Source organism: Myotis brandtii, unplaced genomic scaffold (assembly GCF_000412655.1).
Source record: "Myotis brandtii unplaced genomic scaffold, ASM41265v1 scaffold900, whole genome shotgun sequence".
NCBI lineage: Eukaryota > Metazoa > Chordata > Mammalia > Chiroptera > Vespertilionidae > Myotis > Myotis brandtii.
Genome location: NW_005371695.1, coordinates 91,928 through 112,719, shown reverse-complemented (window position 1 = coordinate 112,719; position 20,792 = coordinate 91,928). Strand labels below are relative to the sequence as shown.

The 20,792-nt window shown below is 35.6% G+C and overlaps 1 protein-coding gene across 1 annotated transcript in view; it reads right to left on the bottom strand.

The window, feature by feature from the left end:
- Nucleotides 1-2,135: 2,135 nt before the first annotated feature.
- LOC102252384 (putative selection and upkeep of intraepithelial T-cells protein 1 homolog) overlaps nucleotides 2,136-20,792 on the bottom strand; it is a 60,951-nt gene continuing 42,294 nt past the window's right edge. The window contains exons 6-8 of the mRNA XM_014532618.1: nucleotides 5,285-5,413; nucleotides 3,601-3,692; nucleotides 2,136-2,180 (exon numbers count right to left, since the gene is read on the bottom strand). Of these exons, the coding sequence (XP_014388104.1) occupies nucleotides 2,136-2,180; nucleotides 3,601-3,692; nucleotides 5,285-5,413 (266 nt within the window). The remainder of the gene's footprint in view (nucleotides 2,181-3,600; nucleotides 3,693-5,284; nucleotides 5,414-20,792) is intronic.

The following is a 20,792-nucleotide window of genomic DNA, read 5'->3' as shown; positions in this document are numbered from 1 at the left end:
TAGGGATTGGGCTGCCACCCTGCCACCCGGGAGCAGGCCTAAGCCAGCAGGTCGTTATCTCCCGAGGGGTCCCAGACTGCGAGAGGGCACATGGGGGACCATTTTTGTGCACCGGGCCTCTAGTATATATATAAATCCTAAGTGACCATTTTGGCTGAACAACGGGAACAACCGGATCAACTGTTTGAAGAGTGTCTATGATGCGCACTGACCACCAGGGGGCAGATGCTCAATGCAGGAGCTGCCCTCTGGTGGTCAGTGCACTCCCACAGCCAACCTCCCATGGTCTTCCCTCAGTCCCTGCCCCCAGCCGCAGGCCCCAGTTAGCCTTGATCACCTGCCATGCCTAGGGACCCCACCTGTATATGAATTCATTGTATTATATTTTGACATCCTGTATAATAAAGCCTAATATGCTAAGTGTCCAGTTGTCTGGTTGGCCATTCGACCAATCAAAGTGTAATATGCTAATGATATGCTAAGGCCGCTCAACCCCTTGCTATGATATGCACTGATCACCAGAAGACAGATGCTCTAACCAGTAGGTTAACTTGCTGCTGGGGTCTGGCTGATCGGGACTGAGCAAGACAGGCCAGACATGCCCTGGAGCCCTTCCTCAGTCCCTCTCCGGCTGGCCAACCTCCCGTATCTCTCTCTGGCCCCATGCACCAGTGGGGTCCCTTGGCTTGGCCTGAGCCCTCTCGCAATCCTGGCTGAGGGACCCCACCTTGAGTGCACGAATTTCATGCACCAGGCCATAAGATAACATACTACAGTTTCTTAGCATCACTTTTGAATTTCTTTGCAATTTAGTACATGGACAATATTTATAAATATCCTCAAATATTTGAAAATCATACCTGATTTCAATTTGGGGGTAGGGGAGGGTAAAGTTCAAACTTCAATTACTCTTTTGTAATATGTGTTCATGATTTATGTGCTTATACATATAGGTTTCTAAAATTTATCTGTTATACCTGTCAATTGTGTTGGTCATTGCCTTAATTACTATTTTTATTTAGTGTATGTGCCCATTCTTACCTATTTTATATACCTGCTGGATTATGTTCCCTTAACTTTTTTTTAAATATATTTTATTGATTTCTCACGGAGAGGAAGGGAGAGGGATAGAGAGTTAGAAACATCGATGAGAGAGAAACATCAATCAGCTGCCTCTTGCACACGCCCCACTGGGTATGTGCCTGCAACCAAGGTACATGCCCTTGACTGGAATCAAACCCGGAACCCTTGAGTCCGCAGGCTGACACTCTATTCATTGAGCCAAACCGGTTAGGGCTGTTCCCTTAACTTTTATTTTTTTCTAATATCAGTACTGCTACTTGACCTTTGTTTTGTTATTATTTTCCTGATACATCCTTTTCCCATTCTTTACTATCAACTCTTTTATGTAATTTTGATTATGGCATATCTCCTATATTATTAGCAATACTAGAGGCCAGGTTCACGAATTCATGCACCAGTGGGGTCCCTCAGCCTCGCCTGCGGGATTGGGCCAAAACCGGCTCTCTGACATCCACTGGCGGGTACCAGATTGCGAGAGGGGGCAGGCCAGTCTGAGGGACCCCACCAGTGCATGATCGCATGATCAGGGCCAGGGAGAAATGCAGGAGGTTGGCCAGCCAGGGAGGAACCGTAGGAGGGCTCCAGGGCATGTCTGGCCCGTCTCACTCAGTCCTGATTGACCGGAGACCAGCAGTAAGCTAACCTACCAGTCAAAGTCCTTGATGGTCAGTGCATGTCATAGTGACTGGTCGATTGGTTTACTGTCTGCCCCCTAGTGGTCAGTGTACATCATAGTGAGCAGTTGAGCCACCTTAGCATATCATTAGCATATTGCACTTAGATTGGTTGAATGGACAACCGGACACTTAGCATATTAGGCATTTATTATATAGGATAATTTTAATAGTTGTAATACTAACATTTAGTGAATGTTTATCATATAATAAGTACAGATATACGAGCTTTACATGTGTTCTTAGACATTTAACTGTTGTTAACCTAAATGAATTGTATAGCATTTCAGGCACAAGTAGACAAAACTCATAAGGTGGCTCTCCTCCTTTTAGTTGTATTGTAGTCCTGGCTCCTTATTGTGGCAAATTCATGGCTCCTTATTGTGGCTTCATCTTCATGGTCTTGATTGCTTGACCTTGTACCTGCAATCCCAACAACAAGAAAGGGTGAAAGAATAAGAAGTTTAGGACTCAGTTCTTTTCCATAAGTGTATAACTTAAAATTTATACACTTTACTTCCACACACCTCTTATGAGTCAGATGTGAAACACACCGCTTCACCTAACTATGAAGGGAGCCTGGAATTAGTCTTTCTCTTGAAAGGCTATGAGTCTAGTTAAAAATGTATTCTATTATTACAAGAAAAAGGGAGAACAGATATTGATGAACTTATAGATATTTCTATTAATCTTTTTTTTTCTTTCACTTTTATTGAGATAAATTGATATACAGCACTGTATAAGTCTAAGCGTATAGCAAAGTGACTTGACTATGTCCCTATTAATCTTAACAATAATCACATATCTATTATACTCTTTAATCCATTGGGAAACTGAGATGAAAAGATGTTTAGAAATTTGCCCAAGATGCTGTTAATAAGGTAGTAAGTGATGCCTTTCAGATGTGAAACAATACAGTTGGATGACAAAACGTCCACTTTTTAAAATATATATTTTTATGTTTTTATTGATTTTAAAAGAGGAAGGGAGAGGGATAGAGAGATAAAAACATTAATGATGAGAGAGAATCATTGATCTGCTGTCTCCTGTAGCCCCCTAGTGGGATTTAACCCACAACTCAGGCATGTGCCCTGACTGAGAATCAAATCCTAACCTTCAGGTTCATGGGTCAGCACTCAATTTACTGAGCCACACAGGCCGGGCAAAGCTTCCACTTTTAACCAATATGTTATTTCTATTTGTTTAATGATTATTCTCTTATGTTTATACAATACTTAAATTTATATTTAAATTAATCTTAATTTCAATTTAAACACATAAAATTAGTAATATTTTCCTCCTTAATATCTGGAATTCTGCTTTTATTTTTATTGGAATTTATACAACTATTATTATTATTATTATTATTTGTCACATAAAATTAACATGTGTAGTAGCAACTATTTCTCCTCTGAAATCTTTACTAACTAATTTTCCTGTATCAAAATGCTTATCTTTGGATTCATTCTTCCTCTTAATTTTTTTTTTCTGTAATGGTCCTTGAGCAGTAAAATATCTATATATCCTTAAATGTCTGAAATGTTACTTTATTTCATTTTTCACAGAAACAACATATTATATGGATATTAGAAAACTAATTTAAGACATCTCATGCCAATTTAATTTTGATCAATTGTAGGAAATCTTTCTTCTCTATTTGGTAACTTAAAGGTTACCTTTGTTTCATTTCCCTTGGTGTGATATTGATGATGGTTGTATGTATACAAGTTACTCTTTATCACTCTAGATGATATTTTTTTTAATTTATACACTCTGCCTCATACTGTTTAGCAAATTCCTATTTACTCTTTTATGTTAGCTTTTGATGCTAGCATAAGCTTACCAAAATTAAAGGATTTACTCCCATCCACTTGATAAACAGCATTATTGCCAGTTTTCCAATAAACTTGGGTAGTTTCTCCAAGAGCTTCTTCTCTAAAACAATAAAACACTGCATTTTACTATTACTGGTCAAAGAAGCAATGTTATAGGAAAGATAATTTAAAATATTTCATCTTCTGAAGACTATTTTAAAAGATGGTAATGACATCTATATCAGATAAACATGGAAAATCCACTTTTTTTGGGGGGGGAGGGGTCAACACTTTTTTTTAATACTTTTTTTTTTATTGATTTCAGAGAGGAAGGGAGAGGGAGAGAGATTAAAAACATCGCTAATGAGAGCGAATCATTGATCGGCTGCCTCCTGCATGCCCCCTCCCCCACACTGGGGATTGAGCCCTCAGCCCGGGCATGTGCCCCTGACCAGAATTGATCCGGGGACCCTTCAGTCCGCAGGCCGACACGCTATCCACTGGGCCAAACCAGCTAGGGCTAAAATTTCATTTTTGTAAAGTAGAACTTTTGAATTTTTTCCCATTTTTCTTAATTTTAATTATGTGTTTTAATTTTTTATCTTTTGTGTTACATATCCTCAGTTTGATTCTATGACTCACTAATCCTTTTAAAAAATTTTTTATTGATTTTAGAGAGAGTGGATGAGAGACAGAGAGAGATCTACTTGTTGTTCCGTTTATTTATGCATTCATTTGTTGATTCTTATATATGCCCTCACTGGGGTCTGAACTTGCAATCTTGGCTTATCAGGACAATGCCCTAACCAATTAAGCTACCTGGTCAGGTTCTATGCTTCACTAATTCTTATTTCAGTTATGTGTAGTGTGGTGGACAGAATTCTAAGTGGCTACCAAAATTCCCACTCCAGATATACACATTTTCTCCCAGGTATTTAATCACAAGTAATGGGCTTTAGGTGCTGCTATGAGAGGATTTTGCAGGTTAAAGTTTACGATCAGTTGACTTTACATTAGGAAGATTAGCCTGACCAGTGTGGCTCTGTGGATTGAGTGCTGTCCCATGCACCAAGAGGCCACCTGTTCAATTCCTGGTTAGGGAACATGCTCGGTTTTCAGGCTGGATCCCCAGTAGGGGGCGTACAGAAGGCAGCTGATTGATGTTTCTGTCATCAATGTTTCTCTCTATTTCCCATTCCCTTCTTCTCTCTCTAAATAATCAATAAAAATATATTAGAAAAATATAAAAATAGAATACATTGTTATTCGTTTTAAAATATATTTTTTATTGATTTCAGAGAGGAAGAGAGAGAGATAGAAACATCAATGATGAGAGAAAATCATTGATGGGCTGCCTCCTGCACACTCTGCCACTGGCAACTAAGCCTGCAACCCAGGCATGTGCCCTTGACTGAAATCAAACCTGTGACCTTCCAGTCCTCAGGCTGACACTCTATCCACTAAGCCAAACCAGCCAGGGCCATTGTTATTCTTTTTAAAAAAAAATTAGGAAGATTATCTTGAATAAGATTGATCTAATCAGGCAAGCCCTTAAAAGAAGTTGGAATGATTAAAAACCAGAGGTTTTCTCATTTTATTCTCAGAGGGGATGAACAAATAACTATGTTGAAAACTGTGTTTGAAGAGGGGTGTTCTCTAGTTGCTGAAGGCTTCAAACCTACAAATCACAAGAAAATGAATTATTTCATTAACCTTGAAGATCCAAGAAGAAGATGGCTCTGATCTCCCGATGAGATGGCAATCCCAGCCAACGATACAGCTTGTTGTGACACAGAGCACGGGATCTAGCTTTGCCATGCCTGGAATCCTCATCAATGCAAACTATGAGATAATAATATATATTATTTTAAACTGCTAAGTTCATAATAATTTGTTATTTAGCAATAGAAAACTAATGTATCTAGTATATCACTTATCAAATATAGCACATTTTTATCACTTAAAGCATTTTACTTTAAAGGTTTTCATAACTATTTATTCTTTTTGAAAGAATATATACTTAATTTACAAAGTCCCAATGATTCATAAAATTATTTTCTTGATATTACACTTTTAGTACTTTTGAGAATAGTAGCATAATTTCTCATTTTTTAAATAGTTCTTTCTTTTGAGTTCCAGTTGATGTATTTTAAATTTGGGGGTTTTAAAAAATGTTTTACTTAATTTGGGCTTTGATTTAATTTTTTCCTGGTAATTTCCCCTATGCATGCCTTAGCCTCTTAGTGAATAGTCTCAAGGTGAACTACAAATGGAACTTCCATGGACTCAGTTCATTCCAAAATTTCTGAGTAACATGGTCATAGATCTCAGTTAATATAGACTTGATAAATTTGGGTATCAGTCCCATGGGTACAATATAATTCTGGCCCTATCCTCATATAGGTAACATCTTTCCAGCTAAGTTCAAAGGTTGACAGCATGACTCCTGTATTTGGCTTTTATGGCACACAAAATCTTGGATTTTCACCCTAAATTAAATTAATATTTTCATCCCCTGATTCTCATGGGTAAGATGGCACTCCCTTGTCTTCCTTCCTCCAAGATACTCATTTTTTAAAATATTTTATAGATCTGTTGTTTCTAAAAATGATGAATATTAACTAAATGTTGGGGCAGATGTCATAATATTATAATTTTGTTTAGCCAGTACAATGTATATTTTACTGACTTTCTTTTATTAATTTTCCTTCCCCTGAGCTCCTCAAAGTATAATAGGCAGTCTCTCATGGATAGACCCTTAGTCCTGGTTACCTAGATCTCCTTTCTAATATGAGGCAGGGTTTGGTAATAAAGCCCAGGGTAATTACCAGTTTTCTAAGTAAGAGATGGATTACAAGGAAAAAACAAACAATTCATGTTTTGAAAGAATGAGAATGAAAAAAATACAGGTCAATGCTGTAAATATGTTCCTGGTTTTGTATTTGGAAAAGTAGAAAGACTTTTTTTCATCAAAAAAAGACTTAAATTCCAAATAGGATATAATATGAAAAGTTCTAAATGTTACTGCTATGTCTGTAGGGCAATACAATCCTTAATGAACATTTGTAAGCTTCCTGCCACCAGAGAACAAAAGACCAGGAAAAACTTGCTGGACACTAGGAGTCAGACCATACAAGGAATGGAAACTGTCCTGAAGGCACCTGATTGCACACCTGCATTCCACCTGCATTCCAAGCCCACCAGCTCAGTCCCCAGGCCCACTGATGACAAAAGTTTCCCACCAGTGACTGCATATAAGGACGAAACTCCAGCTCCTGGGAGTTGCCATCATCAACCCAATGTCCCCTTGGCTCAGTGCTGTGCAGCCCTTCCCTTTGGATAGTCCATTCTCCATGCCTTTTCCTTAAATAAATTCAATTAAACTACCATGTGAGATGGCTATTTAGCCTACCCTTGCACACCACCATGCTAACCATCCACCATGTTCACCTTCCAGTTACCTTCCAGCCTTGCACAAGTTCCAGCACACAGAAGACATCTGCATATGTTATTGAGGAAATTTGAGGTTGAGTCATTTAAATTTAGCTGAATGTGAAGATTCTATGTCCTTTATAGGACACAAACAATGGCTCTGATTCATATTAGAAATACTGATATTGGTAGTCCCAATAACATGAGTCACTGAGACCCATTATTTAATGGGCATTTTCAAAACTTCTGATATATTGTAATTTTTATTTTTCTTATAGGTTGTTATGGCTCCAGGATATAAGGCTCACAGAGTTGTGACCAAATATCATTATGGAGAGTGAGGAATTAGATAGACAACAATCTAAAATCTCCCACCTTTTTAGAAGCATTTACCTCTTTGTAAGGTGTGCAATAAAAAGCTAATCATGGAGACAAATATTATTATCCCAGAATGGATCATCAATTTTTCTTTATTCGTAATTATGTTGTCTGTGTTGACAGGCTCTGCAAAAGAGACAGGGAGATGTGATAATTAGCAAATATTCCTTGATAGAAGCATGTTGACTAAAAACTTAGAAGTCCTAGTTACATTTACTAACAATGAAAGTATTTCTAACTTTGGAAGGAGAGTTCTGTAGACTGAAGAAAGTGGCAGCTAGATTCCTTTCATGTGGAGAGGGAGTGGAAGGTGAGAAAGAGGAGCCTGTGTAAACAATTCTTATAAAATGGTTGGCTTTGAAGGGGGTGATAATAACTAGAAGGGTGTATGTGACTGAAGTTCATTTTAAAGTTTTGATAATGGGAGGGTAAATTGAGCATATTAAAATACTTTAAGGAAAAATAAATAGTAGAAAAATGGAAAATAAAAGTGCAAGGTAAGTATGAATTAATTGAATGTGTGAAGTTTCTAACAATGAAGTGGATTTAAATCTAACCATGAGTGGGTGTATTTAGCTTTAGATAAGAGGAGTGACTTATGGATTATTGTAATAAAAGGTGTAGTTAGTCATGATGATGCAGTTATATTTATAAAATTAGTAGCTTATTTGTCATCAGGGGTCCAGTTATCTGTTGATAATTGTGAAAAATATGATAGATCTGGAAGCTTTAAAAGCTTTTGGAAGAATAAAACAATATAGAGTTAACTGCTGGGAAAACTGGACATAAAATTGAAATGGAAAGAATGAATGGGTTGCCACACAGTTAAGGAGTCTTTTGACACTGGACTTCCTGTATTAAAATTGATACCATATTTCATTCTGATATGCCTTTTCCAGTCCAAGTGTAGAACAGAGAAGGCAAATAATAGTACTAATCCTGATTTTTTTCAGTTGGGTATCAGAACAATGAAGTTGACTATATTGGTAAGAAAGCAGCCATGTGATTACAATGTAGTCAAGGTTGATTAGTGAAAAAATGAAAAGAGAAGTGGGTACAGACAGTATAGAGATAAAAACCTGGATGTCTCTATGGATTAAGCAAATAGGCACAGAAATATTAACTGAAAAATGGAACTGTGGAGAGAAAAGGTAGTGGTAGGAATGTGAGATGATTCAAAAACTGTATTCATAATTGTAGTAGTTTATCTTGTTAAATTCTAGGATGCGGCCACAGGAAAGAGACATGAATGTGAATAGAAAAAAAATGTTCCTAGACATGAAAAAAATCAAGGAACTAAATCTAGAATGTTGCATGGAAAATCTATGTGAATATATTAAAGTTACCCAGGATGACATGACTCAACACAACTGCTTTTAAATGCATTCAAGCTTCATCAATATGTAAAGAGAGCCAATCATAAACAAGACATAGTTATTTTTAATGAAACAACATGATGATTCAAGAGAAAAGACTTCAAAAATTCTTAATATTTCCAGAGAAATAAATTTTCACATAATGAAGCAAGAACAGGATGCTATCTTTAAATTGGCATGTTAAGAGAGAGCTAGTAGAAATTAAAACTACAGAAGCAGAAATGAAAAGCTTAAATACTGAATTAAAAGATAAAGTTGTGGAATTTTCTTAGAAAATAAATAAAAATATAAAGAAATAGAAAACAGAAAAGGAAAGAGAAGAAAATTAGAAGATCACTTTAGGAAGTATAGTATCCAAATAATAGAAATTCCAAAAAGAGAAAAAATAGTAAAAGTAGGAGAATCCAAGAATTAAAGGAAGAAAATCTCCCATTATAAGTGGATATTAAAAAAATTTTACAACCTAGAAAGACCCAGTGAGCAGCCTCATATGGGTAAGAAAAAAGTTCACATTGATATTATTGTATAATTAAAGAACTTTAAATGTTAATTAATAAATATTAAATAATAAGGCTTTTAAGGAGGGAAAAGTCTCATTTAAAACCAGTCAGAAATTAGAATAATATTGAACTTATCAGAAACTGTATAACTGAAAAAAATAAAAATGTTTTCAAATTTTTGAAGGAATATTTCTACTACCCATCTAAAATTCTTTACCATTAAAATATTAATCATTCATGTAAGATCTCAAAAAAAAATGGGCCATCTATTGAACAATTCAAAGAAATATACTGGATGGTGTACTCTACTAAATCAAAGGAATAAACAAGAAAATAAAAAGACAATTCAGAAAACTGGTCTTTCTACATGAGAGAAATGTTGAGAACCCGCCAGTTGGTGGTGGAGATTTCAAAATGACACTTCCTTGTCCTGCATAATGACCAATTAAGTTGTAGTGGAGCAAGAAGACAAAAGACTGGAAATGATAACTCCAAGGCGATAGAATTAATATTGGATATGTAAACATATTGAAACTTATTCATGAGGTGCATGGGTTAGGGAAAATCAGTAAAAATGTATTTTTAAAAAAGCAAATTAAAAAATTTAAAGGTATTAATTTTGAAGAAATATAATTATAATAATGCCCAATTACAAATGCCATTTTCATAATTATAATAAACACTGTCTATTTATCTAATAAATATGATAAATTTATGAATCACAGGTATAGGGAAAATGATGGTGGGGAAGGTGTGCATGTTTGGAGGAAGAAAAAAAGCTAAATTCTTACCAGACTTATATAACACTTTATATGCAGATATTGTTAGTTGAAACAAAGGAAAGACAGAAAGGAGAAGAGAGAGAGAATGGAGAGGAGAGAAAGAAAAAGAAAAAGAAAAAATCTGGAAGGTAAGACAGAAGAAAGTGATGACAGGATCAAAAGAAAGAAACATGAGGCAGGGAAGGAGTAAATGACTAGAGAAACTTACACTTTGGATGTTCACCAAAAACAAGTAGGAGAGGCTGGTGAGCTCAGCTGACCAGAAGTTTTTTTTTAAAGAATTTTTTAGAGTGGTTCACTGCTAGAAGCAGAATCCACCACCTTATCTAAAGAAACTGAAGTTTATCCTAATCCAGTCCTAGTCTAGTGATGGGCAGTCTCAGATTCAGAAAACCATCTTGGGACAGGCAGACAATGCCAACTACATTCTGGTATTGGACTGTGGAAAAGACAATGTTATGTGCTACCAAGCTGTTAAATTTTCTTTCTAAGTATACAAGGAGACTTCTCAAACCATTTGCGTTTAGGTAGGAACATACAACTCGTAATGGACTATGAACATAGAAAGAAATGATATAGGGCGAGTGTGGGCTAAAAGGAGTCAATGAGGGAAAAATGGTACAACTGTAATATTCTCAATAATAAAGATAAAAATAAATAAAATATATAACTAGAAAAAATGATAGATGACTTTGAGATGTAGTTCCTAAATTTCCCTGTCTACTCACTCTTTCTTCATTTACCACCTAGATATACAAGATCCATTAGGTAATTCTATAGAGCAGGTGCTAGATGAAATTTTTGGATCCCACAAAAGTGAGATGGGGGAAATCCAACATCACTGAGAGATAACCCAAGCTTCCTTTTCTCCCTTTGGAAGAACAAGTGTCACACATCTTGATTGGTATCTTCATGGGAGATAGGCAGGAGAGACCTCAAAAATCTCTACCATCCTTGTCCCAATTACCTTCCATTAGATGATACAGGATCATAAGTGGAATAATTACCAAACATCCATAAACCAGGAACACTAAAATAAGTAATTTAAAAAGAAAACCTGAAAAAAAAGACATCATATTTTGAAAATTAGGATTTCGAGTGCCACATGTACTTGGGATAAAGCTATTAAAAAACTTTTATTTTTGGTGTACAATGCCCTGTCCCCTTTTAGCCAAAATTAGAGTGAATGCTAGTGAGGCTAGATTATGATTATGGAGAATAATGGGGAGTGTGACTGGTGTAGGGCTGGGTGTGTAATTGGGGCAAGACCCTAATAGGGCTGGAGATGCCTTTTCCTCCTTCTTCTTCCATCCATATGAGTCTAAACTTGGGTTCTGGTTATGAATCTCATTCTTTGGAAATTAGGGAGTAGAGCATGTGGCTTTACATAGTAGTAGGATATCAGTCAACATTGGGGCCTAATGTTTGACTCACAGGAAACGATTAAGTGATTCTTAACTTTCAAAAGATTATCAACATGATCATAAAGGTAACATTTAAAGTAACTAGGGATATTCAGCTTGGAGAAAAGAAGATAAAAAGAGGACCTAATCACTGACCTCAAATCTCTGAAGGACTATCTTTAAAAAATGAAGGCTAACTTGTTTTATTTGGTTTGAAAATGAGTTGGATAGAGACATATTTGGACTCCATAGAAAATTAATTACCTTCTCACAAAGAGAGCTACCTAAAATGGAATACTTCACCTTATGAAAAGGATATTTTACACTTCAAAACATTCTTCAACAGAAACATTCAAGCAGACACTTGGAAACATGTTGGATTAAGGCAGTGGTTATAAAACATTAACTTGTGAAAGCACAGATTGCGGACCCCGGTGCTAGAGTTTCTGATTCAGCAGGTCTAAGATGAGGCTTGAGAAACTAAATTTTTTTACAGTTACCAACTGATGCTCATGCTTGGGGTACAGAGACCATATTTTGGTACCCACTGGATTGAAGCATTTGGTATGTCTAATGATTAAGAATAAGGACTTTGCAACATGAATTCAAATATTATCTTTGTCATGTACACCTGTGGAAACTCTGAGGCATTTTACCTTTCTAAATTTTATTTTCCTCACTTGTAAATGAGGGATAATAATATACGTTCATCTCATCAGATTAAGAATGAGACATAGCCCTAGGTAGTTTGACTCAGTGGATAGAGCGTGGACCTGCAGACTGAAGGGTTTCAGCCAAGGGCACATGCTTGGGTTGTGGGCTCGATCCCCAGTAGGGGTTGTGCAGGAGGCAGCCAATCAATGATTCTCTCTCATCATTGATGTTTCTCTCTCCCCCTCTCTGTTCCTCTCTGAAATCAATAAAATAAAATAAATTTTAAAAAAGAATGAGACATAAATATTCAAAGCCCATTATAAACAGAAAATAGAGGTGCTTCATATACATAATAAAGGGTTAGGAAAAATAGTTTCTGAATTTCTTTTTTAATTTTTAGAAAAATAATAAATATAAGGAGATATATTAAAATTATTATACCATAATTATTTTATAAGAAATAACTTAATATAGATAAATCTATTTAAGCATATATAACAACATACCCTCTCTTACCAGAAATTAATATTATTTCAAATAATCTTCAAAATTTTATATAAATAGGTATGTACTAAAGAAAATATTTTTATATTTTGGACACATCCAAGGGTTTATCTAGAACATATATTATAAATGTATTTGTTAGATATACAACCTGCCTGCACATTTCCACCATTACTCATTATTATAAAATTGCCTTCAATTAATTTTATATTAATCCTCCATTAATACCTTAAATTAATATCTATCTTTTAATTTTTTGCTTTTATTAAGACTTTATTTTTAGAGCAGTTTAAGGTTCACAACAAAATTGAGAGAGTGGTACAAAGATTGCTCATATACCCACTGTCTCCACAGATGAATAGCTTCCCCTATTATCAATATCACCCACCAGAGTGTTACATTTGTTAAAATTATGTATTATAACTGCAACATAATTATATAAAGTCCATATTTTATGTTACAGTTCACCAGTGTTGTACATTCTATGGATTGAAACAAATATCTCTCTATATAAATCCCTAATATGCAAATGGACTGAACGGTGGAACAACCGAACAATGGGTTGCTCTGACATGCACTGACCACCAGGGGCACATGTGGAACATGACGGGCATCAGCCATGGTGGGATGGTGGAGCAGGTGAGTGGGGGTGCCAGACCAAGGCAGGGTCCCGGTTGCTGTCATCGGGGTGAGCCTCTGGTGATTACTGAAAATTCTTTAATCCCATGTACGGCAGTCCCCCCCAGCACTCACACCTGCTGCTGGCACCTGGCGCTAGTCCCAATCACTCGGTGCCATCAGTGGGTTCGAGCAATGGCTGCCAACCTCAATTGCCCCTGAGGGCTTCTCCACTTTCCCCTGCTACTGAGAGTCAATTGTGGCAGCAGCCACCACTTGTACCCGCTGCTGGCGCTGGCCCCAATCGCTCTGTGCTATCAGCAGGTGCAAGTGGCCGTGGGAGCTGGGCTGCTGGCAGACAGGGAATGGGGAGGCTGTGGTGGGAGGGGCCAGGTGGGGGCACAGAGGTTGGGAAGAGACCCGCCTCTGTGCCCACCGCAGCCTCGGGGCCCACAGTTCCTTTCAAGGTGCACAAATTCATGCACTGGCTCCTAGTATAATAATAACATGCACCCATCATTATGGCATTGTGCAGAGTATTTTCACTGCCCTAAAAATATTTGGGGCTCTGCCTATCTATCCTTCTTCCTCCCAATCTCCTAGAAACCACAGATCTTTTCTCCTGTCTCCACAGTATAATGCTTTCCAAAATGTCACATGAATTGGAATCTAACAGCATGTAGTCAGATTTTCTTCTTTTATTTGGTAATATACACTAAAATTTACTCCATGTATTTTCATAGCTTGATGGCTCATTTCTTTTTAGCACTAAATGATATGCCATTATATGGATGTACCAAGTTTATTCATCAATTCACCTACTGAAAGACATTTTGATTGCTTCCAAGTTTTGCCAATTATGAATAAAGCTGCACATAAAACATCTATGTGCAGGTGAATATAAGTTTTCAACTCCTTTGGGTAAATAAAAAAAGGCACAATTGCTAGATTGTATGATAAGAGTATTTAGTTTTGTAAGAAACCACTGAACTCTCTTCTTCAGTGGCTGTATGTTTGGCTTTTCCACCTGCACTGGTGAGAGTTTCTGTTGCTCCTTTTCTTGCCAACGTTTAGTAATAATAACTTTTGACCATTCTAATAATTGATGTATAGTGATGTCTCATTTTTTGTTTTAATTTGCATTTCCCTGATGATATGTTATGTGGAGCTCCTTTTTAAAAAAATATATTTTTATTGATTTCAGAGAGGAACAGAAGAGAGAGAGATAGAAACATCAATAATGAGCCTTAGCCAGCTTGGCTCAGTGGATAGAGCAGTGATGGCGAACCTTTTGAGCTCGGAGCGTCAGCATTTTGAAAAACCCTAACTTAACTCTGGTGTGGTGTCACATATAGAAATTTGATATTTGTGCAACCATAGTAAAACAAAGATTTATATTTTTGATATTTATTTTATATATTTAAATGCCATTTAACAAAGAAAAATCAACCAAAAAAATGAGTTCCCGTGCCACTTCTGACAAGCGTGTCAGGTTCGCCATCACTGGGATAGAGCATCAGCCTACGGACCAAAGGGCCTTGGATTCTATTCTGGTCAAGGCCATGTACCTCAGTTGCAAGCTCCTCCCTGGGCCCTGGTCCAGGCTTATGCAGGAGGCAACTGATTGATGTGTTTCTCTCATATCAATATTTCTCTCTGTCTTTTCCTCTCTCTTCCACTCTTTCTAAAAAGCAATGGAAAAATATCCTCGGGTGAAGATTTTAAAAAAAAGAAAGAAAAAAAAGAAACAGCAATGATGAGAGAGAATCATTGATCATCATTGATCAGCTGCCTCCTACACAACTCCTACTGGGGATTAAGTCTGCAACCTGGGAATGTGTCCTGACCAGGAATTGAACCATGACCTCCTGGTTCATAGGTCAACACTCAATCAACTGAGCCACATCGGCCAGGCAGAGCTTCATTTTATATGCTTATTTGTCATCTGTATATTTCCTTAGGTAAGGTATCTGTTTAGGTATTTTGCTAATTTTTTAATTGGCTGTTTTCTTATTGTTGAGTTTTAAGAGTTCTTAGTACATTTTGGATAACAAACCTTTATCAGATATGTCTTTTGTAAATATTTTCTCCAAGTCTTTGACTTGCTTTATCATTCATTTGACATGTTTTTTTCAGTACAGAAATGTTTAATATTTTGAAGCTTAGCTTATCAATTATTTCTTACAAGGATTGTGACTTTGGTGTTGTATCTAAAATTCATCACCTTACCCAAGGTCATGTAGGTTGTTCTCTTATGTTATTTTATAGTTTTGTGTTTTACATTTGGGTCTATAAACCATTCTAAGTTAATTTATGTGAAGGATGTCAGGTTTGTGTCTAGATTCTTTTTTTTTTTTTGCATGTGGTTGTTCAGTTGTTTCAGCACCATTGGTTGAAGAAAGTATCATTGCTTCATTGTATTGCCTTTGCCTCTATGTCAAATATCATTTTACTATTCATGTGAGTCTATTTCTGGGTTCTCTGTTCTGTTCCATTCATCTATTTGTCTCTTTTTGACAATGTCACCTGACTCAATTACTGAGCTTGTGTTGAATTCAGGTAGTGTCAGTCCTCAAACTTGGTTCTTCTCCTTTAATATTGCATCTCATTTAAATTTAAAATTAGTTTGTTAATATTCACAAGAATAACTTGCTAAGATTATTATTGAAATTGCATTGATCATGTTGTAAAGAACAGACATCTTGACAATATTGAGTCATCTTACCCATGAACATGGAATATCTCTCTATTTAAATAGTCTTTGATTTTGTTCATCAGAGTTTTGTAGTTTTTCTCATATAGATGTTTTACATATTTCATTAGATTTATATCTACGTATTTCATTTTGCAGGGTCCTCATGTAAATGGTATTATGTTTTTAATTTAAATGGTTTATTTATTGTTTATAGGAAAATAATTGACTTTTTAAACTGAGATATAATTGACATTTAATGCTATATTAATTTCAAATATGATATTTGTATACCCTGTGAAACGCTCAACACAATATGGCTAGTTACCATCTGTCACCATACAAAGCTACCTACTTTTATTTCTTGTGATGAAACCTCTTATTATTAACTCTCTTGGCAATTTTCAAATATGCAATACAGCAAATAAGTAAATTAAAAAACTGTGGTACATCTACACAATGGAATACTACGCTGCTGTAAAAAAAGAAGGAACTCTTACCATTTGCAACAGCATGGATGGACCTAGAGAGCAGTATGCTAAGCATAAGTCAGCAGTCAGAGAAAGATAAATATCACATGATCTCACTCATTTGTGGAATATAATGAACAACATAAACTGATGAACAAAAATAGAGCCAGAGGGAAAAAAGATTTAGAATATAATAGAAGTAATACTGTTATTTGCAGGTTTTTAATATTTCCTGCAACTTTCTTGATATTATACTATGTTAGTACAGTTTTGGTAATATTATTATATTTAAAATTCGTTTTTTCTTGAAATATTAATGTTTAGTGCATGTAAATGGCTAATTATTTTGTATCTGCAATCTGGTAATAGATTTATTTTGTATATTGAAAAAAATAAAAAATAATAATTAAAAAATGTATGCAATACAATGTCATTGACTATAGTCACGATGCTGTACATTACATTCCTGTGATTTATTTATTTTATAACTGGAAATTTGTAGTTCTGACCCCTTTAACCTATTTACCTACATGCCTCTGGCAACTACTAATCTGTTCCCTATATCTATGTTTTATTTTATTTGCTTATTTATTTTGGTTTTTAGATTTAACATGTAAGTGAAGTTACATGATATTTATTTTCCTTTGTTTGACTTTTTTCACTTAACATAATATCCTCAAATTTCTTGGCTCTTGTAAATAATGTTTCAATGAACATAGGGGTGCACATATCTTTTCAAAGTGGTGGTTTTGTTTTCTTCAGATAAATACTGGGAAGTGGGTTTGCTGGATCATGTAGTAATTCTATTTTTAATTACACAAGAAACCTTTATACTATTTTCCAGTGTGGCTCTATCAATTTATATTCCCACCAACAGTGTATAAGGGTTTCCTTTTATCCATGTCTTCACCCACATTTGTCATTTTTTATCTTTTTGATCATAGCTACTCTAAGAGATGTGAAGTGGTAGCTCATTGTGCTTTTGATTTGTATTTCCCTGATGATTAGTGATGTTGAGCATTTTTTCAAATGTTTGTTGACCATCTCTATGTCTTACTTAGAAAACTATTTATTCAGATGCTCTCCCCATTTTTAAATTGGATTTTTTTTGTTAAGTTGTATGAGTTCTTTATATATTTTGGTTATTACACCCTTATTAAATATGTGATTTGCAAATATTTTCTCCCATTGAATAGGTTGCATTTTCATTTTGTTGATGGTTTTCTTCACTGTGTGGAAGATTTTTAGTTTCCTGGAGTCCCACTTGTTCATTTTTACTTTTGTTTCCATTGCCTTTGGAGTCAGTTACAAAAAATTATTGTTGAGACTAATGTCAAGGAGCTTATGGCCCATGTTTTCTTATAAGAGTTTTATGGTTTCAGGTGTTACATTCAAGTCTGCAATTCATTTTGAGTTAATTTTTGTGCATGGTGTAAGATTATTGCCTAATTTCATATTTCTTTTTTTGCATGTGGCTGTACAGTTTTCCCAACATCATTGAAGACTAGAGGCCCAGTGCATGAAAATTTGGGCACTCGGAGGGGTCTCTCAGCCCAGCCTGCATGCTCTCACAATCCGGGACCCCTTGGGTAGGGTCCAGTTTCATCACAGCATGACTCTGGTTCCCCAGAGCCTGCGGGCAGGGGGAGGGAACCAGAGGCCAGTTTGATGGCAGCATGGCTCCGTTCCCACAGCTCCCTCCCACTGCCATGCCACAGGCAGCTGGAGCCCACAGCTCCCTCCCACCGCCGTGCCACTGGTGGCAAGGACCCAGGACTGACTCTTGCCACGGGCCGTCGGGACCCAGGACTGACTTCCGTGGCGCCTGCCGGGACCCTAGCCTGGTGTTCCGTCATTCATCTGGATGTTTAGGTCGTGACAGACCCTGGCTCTTTATACATTAGGATACTGTTCTTTCCCCATTATATATTCTTACCTCTGCTGTCATAAATTAATGATATATGTGAGGCTTTATTTCTGGGCTCTCTGTTCTGTTCCATTGACCTATGTATTTGTTTTTATTCCAATACCATACTACTGTGATTATTAGAGCTTTGTAATATAGTTTAAAAACAGGAATCATAATGTCTTCAACTTTTTCTTTTTTCTGAAAATTGTTTTGGCTACTTGGGATCTTTCGCATACAAATCTTAGGATTGTTTTTCCTACTTTTATAAAAATTCTATTAGAATTTTGATAGGGATTGCATTGAATCTATAGATTTTATTGGGTAATATGAACATTTTAACAATATTATTTCAATCTATGAGCACGGAATATCATTCCATTTATTTGTGTCTTCTTCAACTTCTTTCATCTATGTTTTGGGATTTTCAGTGAACAGATTTTTTTACCTCCTTGATTAAGTTTATTTCTAGGTATTTTAAAAAAAATTGATACAATTGTAAATAGGATTGTTTTCTTAATTTCTCTTTCTGACAGTTTGCTGTTAGTGTGTGAAAATGCAACAGATTTCTGTATATTAATTTTTTATTCTACAGCTGTACTGAATTTGTTTACTGGTTCTAACTATTTTTTAGTAGCATCCTTAGGATTTTTTATAAAAAACAGTTTCTTCACAAATAGTAATAGTTTGAGTTATTCTTTTGTAATTTGGATGCCTTTTACTTCTTTTTCTTACCCAATTACTCTGACTGGGACTTTCTATACTATGTGGCCTAAAAGTCTTGTCTTGTTCCTGATCTTGAGGAACAGTTTCTAGCTTTCCATAGTAAGTATAAAGTAGGCTGTGAGTTTGCCATATATGGCTTTTATTATTTTGAGTTATATTCCCCCCATATACATTTTGTTGAGAGTTTTTATTATAAGTTGCTGTTAAATTTTATCAAATGTTTTCTGCATGTATTATGATAATCGTATGATTTTTATATTTCTTTTTGTTGATTTGGTATATAACAATTGATTTGAGGATGTTGAATGATTGGCATTCCTGGAATAAATCCTAATTGACTATGGTGCATGATCCTTTTCATGTACTGTTGAATATAGTTCTCTAATATTTTGTTGACAGTTTTTGCATCTATGTTTATAAAGGAATATTGCCCCATAATTTTTTTTGTGTGTGTGGTATCCTTCTCTGGTAGATATCAGGGTAGTAATGGCTTCATAGAATTAGTCTGGAAGTGTTTACTACTCTTCAATTTTTGAAAAATTTTGAGAAGGATAGTTATTAACACGTTTTGAATGTTTAGTAGAATTCATCAGTAAAGTCATTTAACCAAAGACTTTTGTATGTCACAGTAATATTGCAGGATATGAAATCAATATATAGATATCTGTTGCATTTCTATACATTAATAACAAAACATCTGAAAAAAATAAAGTAAGCCATCCAATTTACAGAAGTATCAAAAACAATAAAATACCCAGGAATAAATTTAACCAAGGAGTGAATGATATGTACAATGAAAAATAAAAGACCTTGTTGAAAGAAGTAAAAGGAGACAAAAACAAATAAAAAGTTATCCCAAGTTCAGAAAAATTAACAGTGTGAAAATGTCCATTCTACACAAAGCCATCGGTAGATTCAATGCAAAATTTCAATGGTATTTTTTACAGAAATAGAAAAAAATAATCCTCAAATTCATAGGGAATTCAAAGGACTCTAAATAGCCAATGAATTATGAGAGAAAAAAAAGCCAAGTCATTAAAATATCTTATATAAAACAATAATACTAAGGTATAGTAATTAAAACAGGGTGAAATTGGCATGAAAACAGACTCATAAATCAATGAAGAGAATAGAGAGCCCAGAAATAAAACCCTGCTTACAGTTAACAAATATTTATAAGGGAGCCAAGCATAGTCAATGGATAGTCTCTTTAACAAATGGTTGGGAAAACTGGATAACCACATACAGAAAAATAAAATTTGACCTTATCTTACACCACAAAACTTAACTCTAAGTGAATTAATGACTTAACCCCAAGATCTGATACCTTAAGACTCCTAGAAGAAAATATAGTGATGAAGTTCTTTGACATTGGTCTGGAGAATGATATTTTGGATATGACAACAAAAGTACAAGCAATAAAAGCAAAAGTTAGCAATTGGTACTACATCACACTTAAAAGCCTCTGCATAGCAAAATGAAAAGACAACCTATGGAATTGAAAAGAATGGAAAACCATATATCAGATAATAGGTTAATATCCAAATTTTTTAAAAATTAAATCTTTAATTAAATCTTTGTTCAGATTATTATAGTTGTTCCTCCCTGCCCCCATACCTCCCCTCCACCCGGTTGCCACCCCACCCTCTGCCCTTACCCCCCACTACTGTCCTCATCCATAGGTGTACAATTTTTGTCCAGTCTCTTCCTGCACCCCCCACACCCCTTTCCCCTCCAAGAATTGTCAGTCCACTCCCTTTCTATGCCCCTGATTCTATTA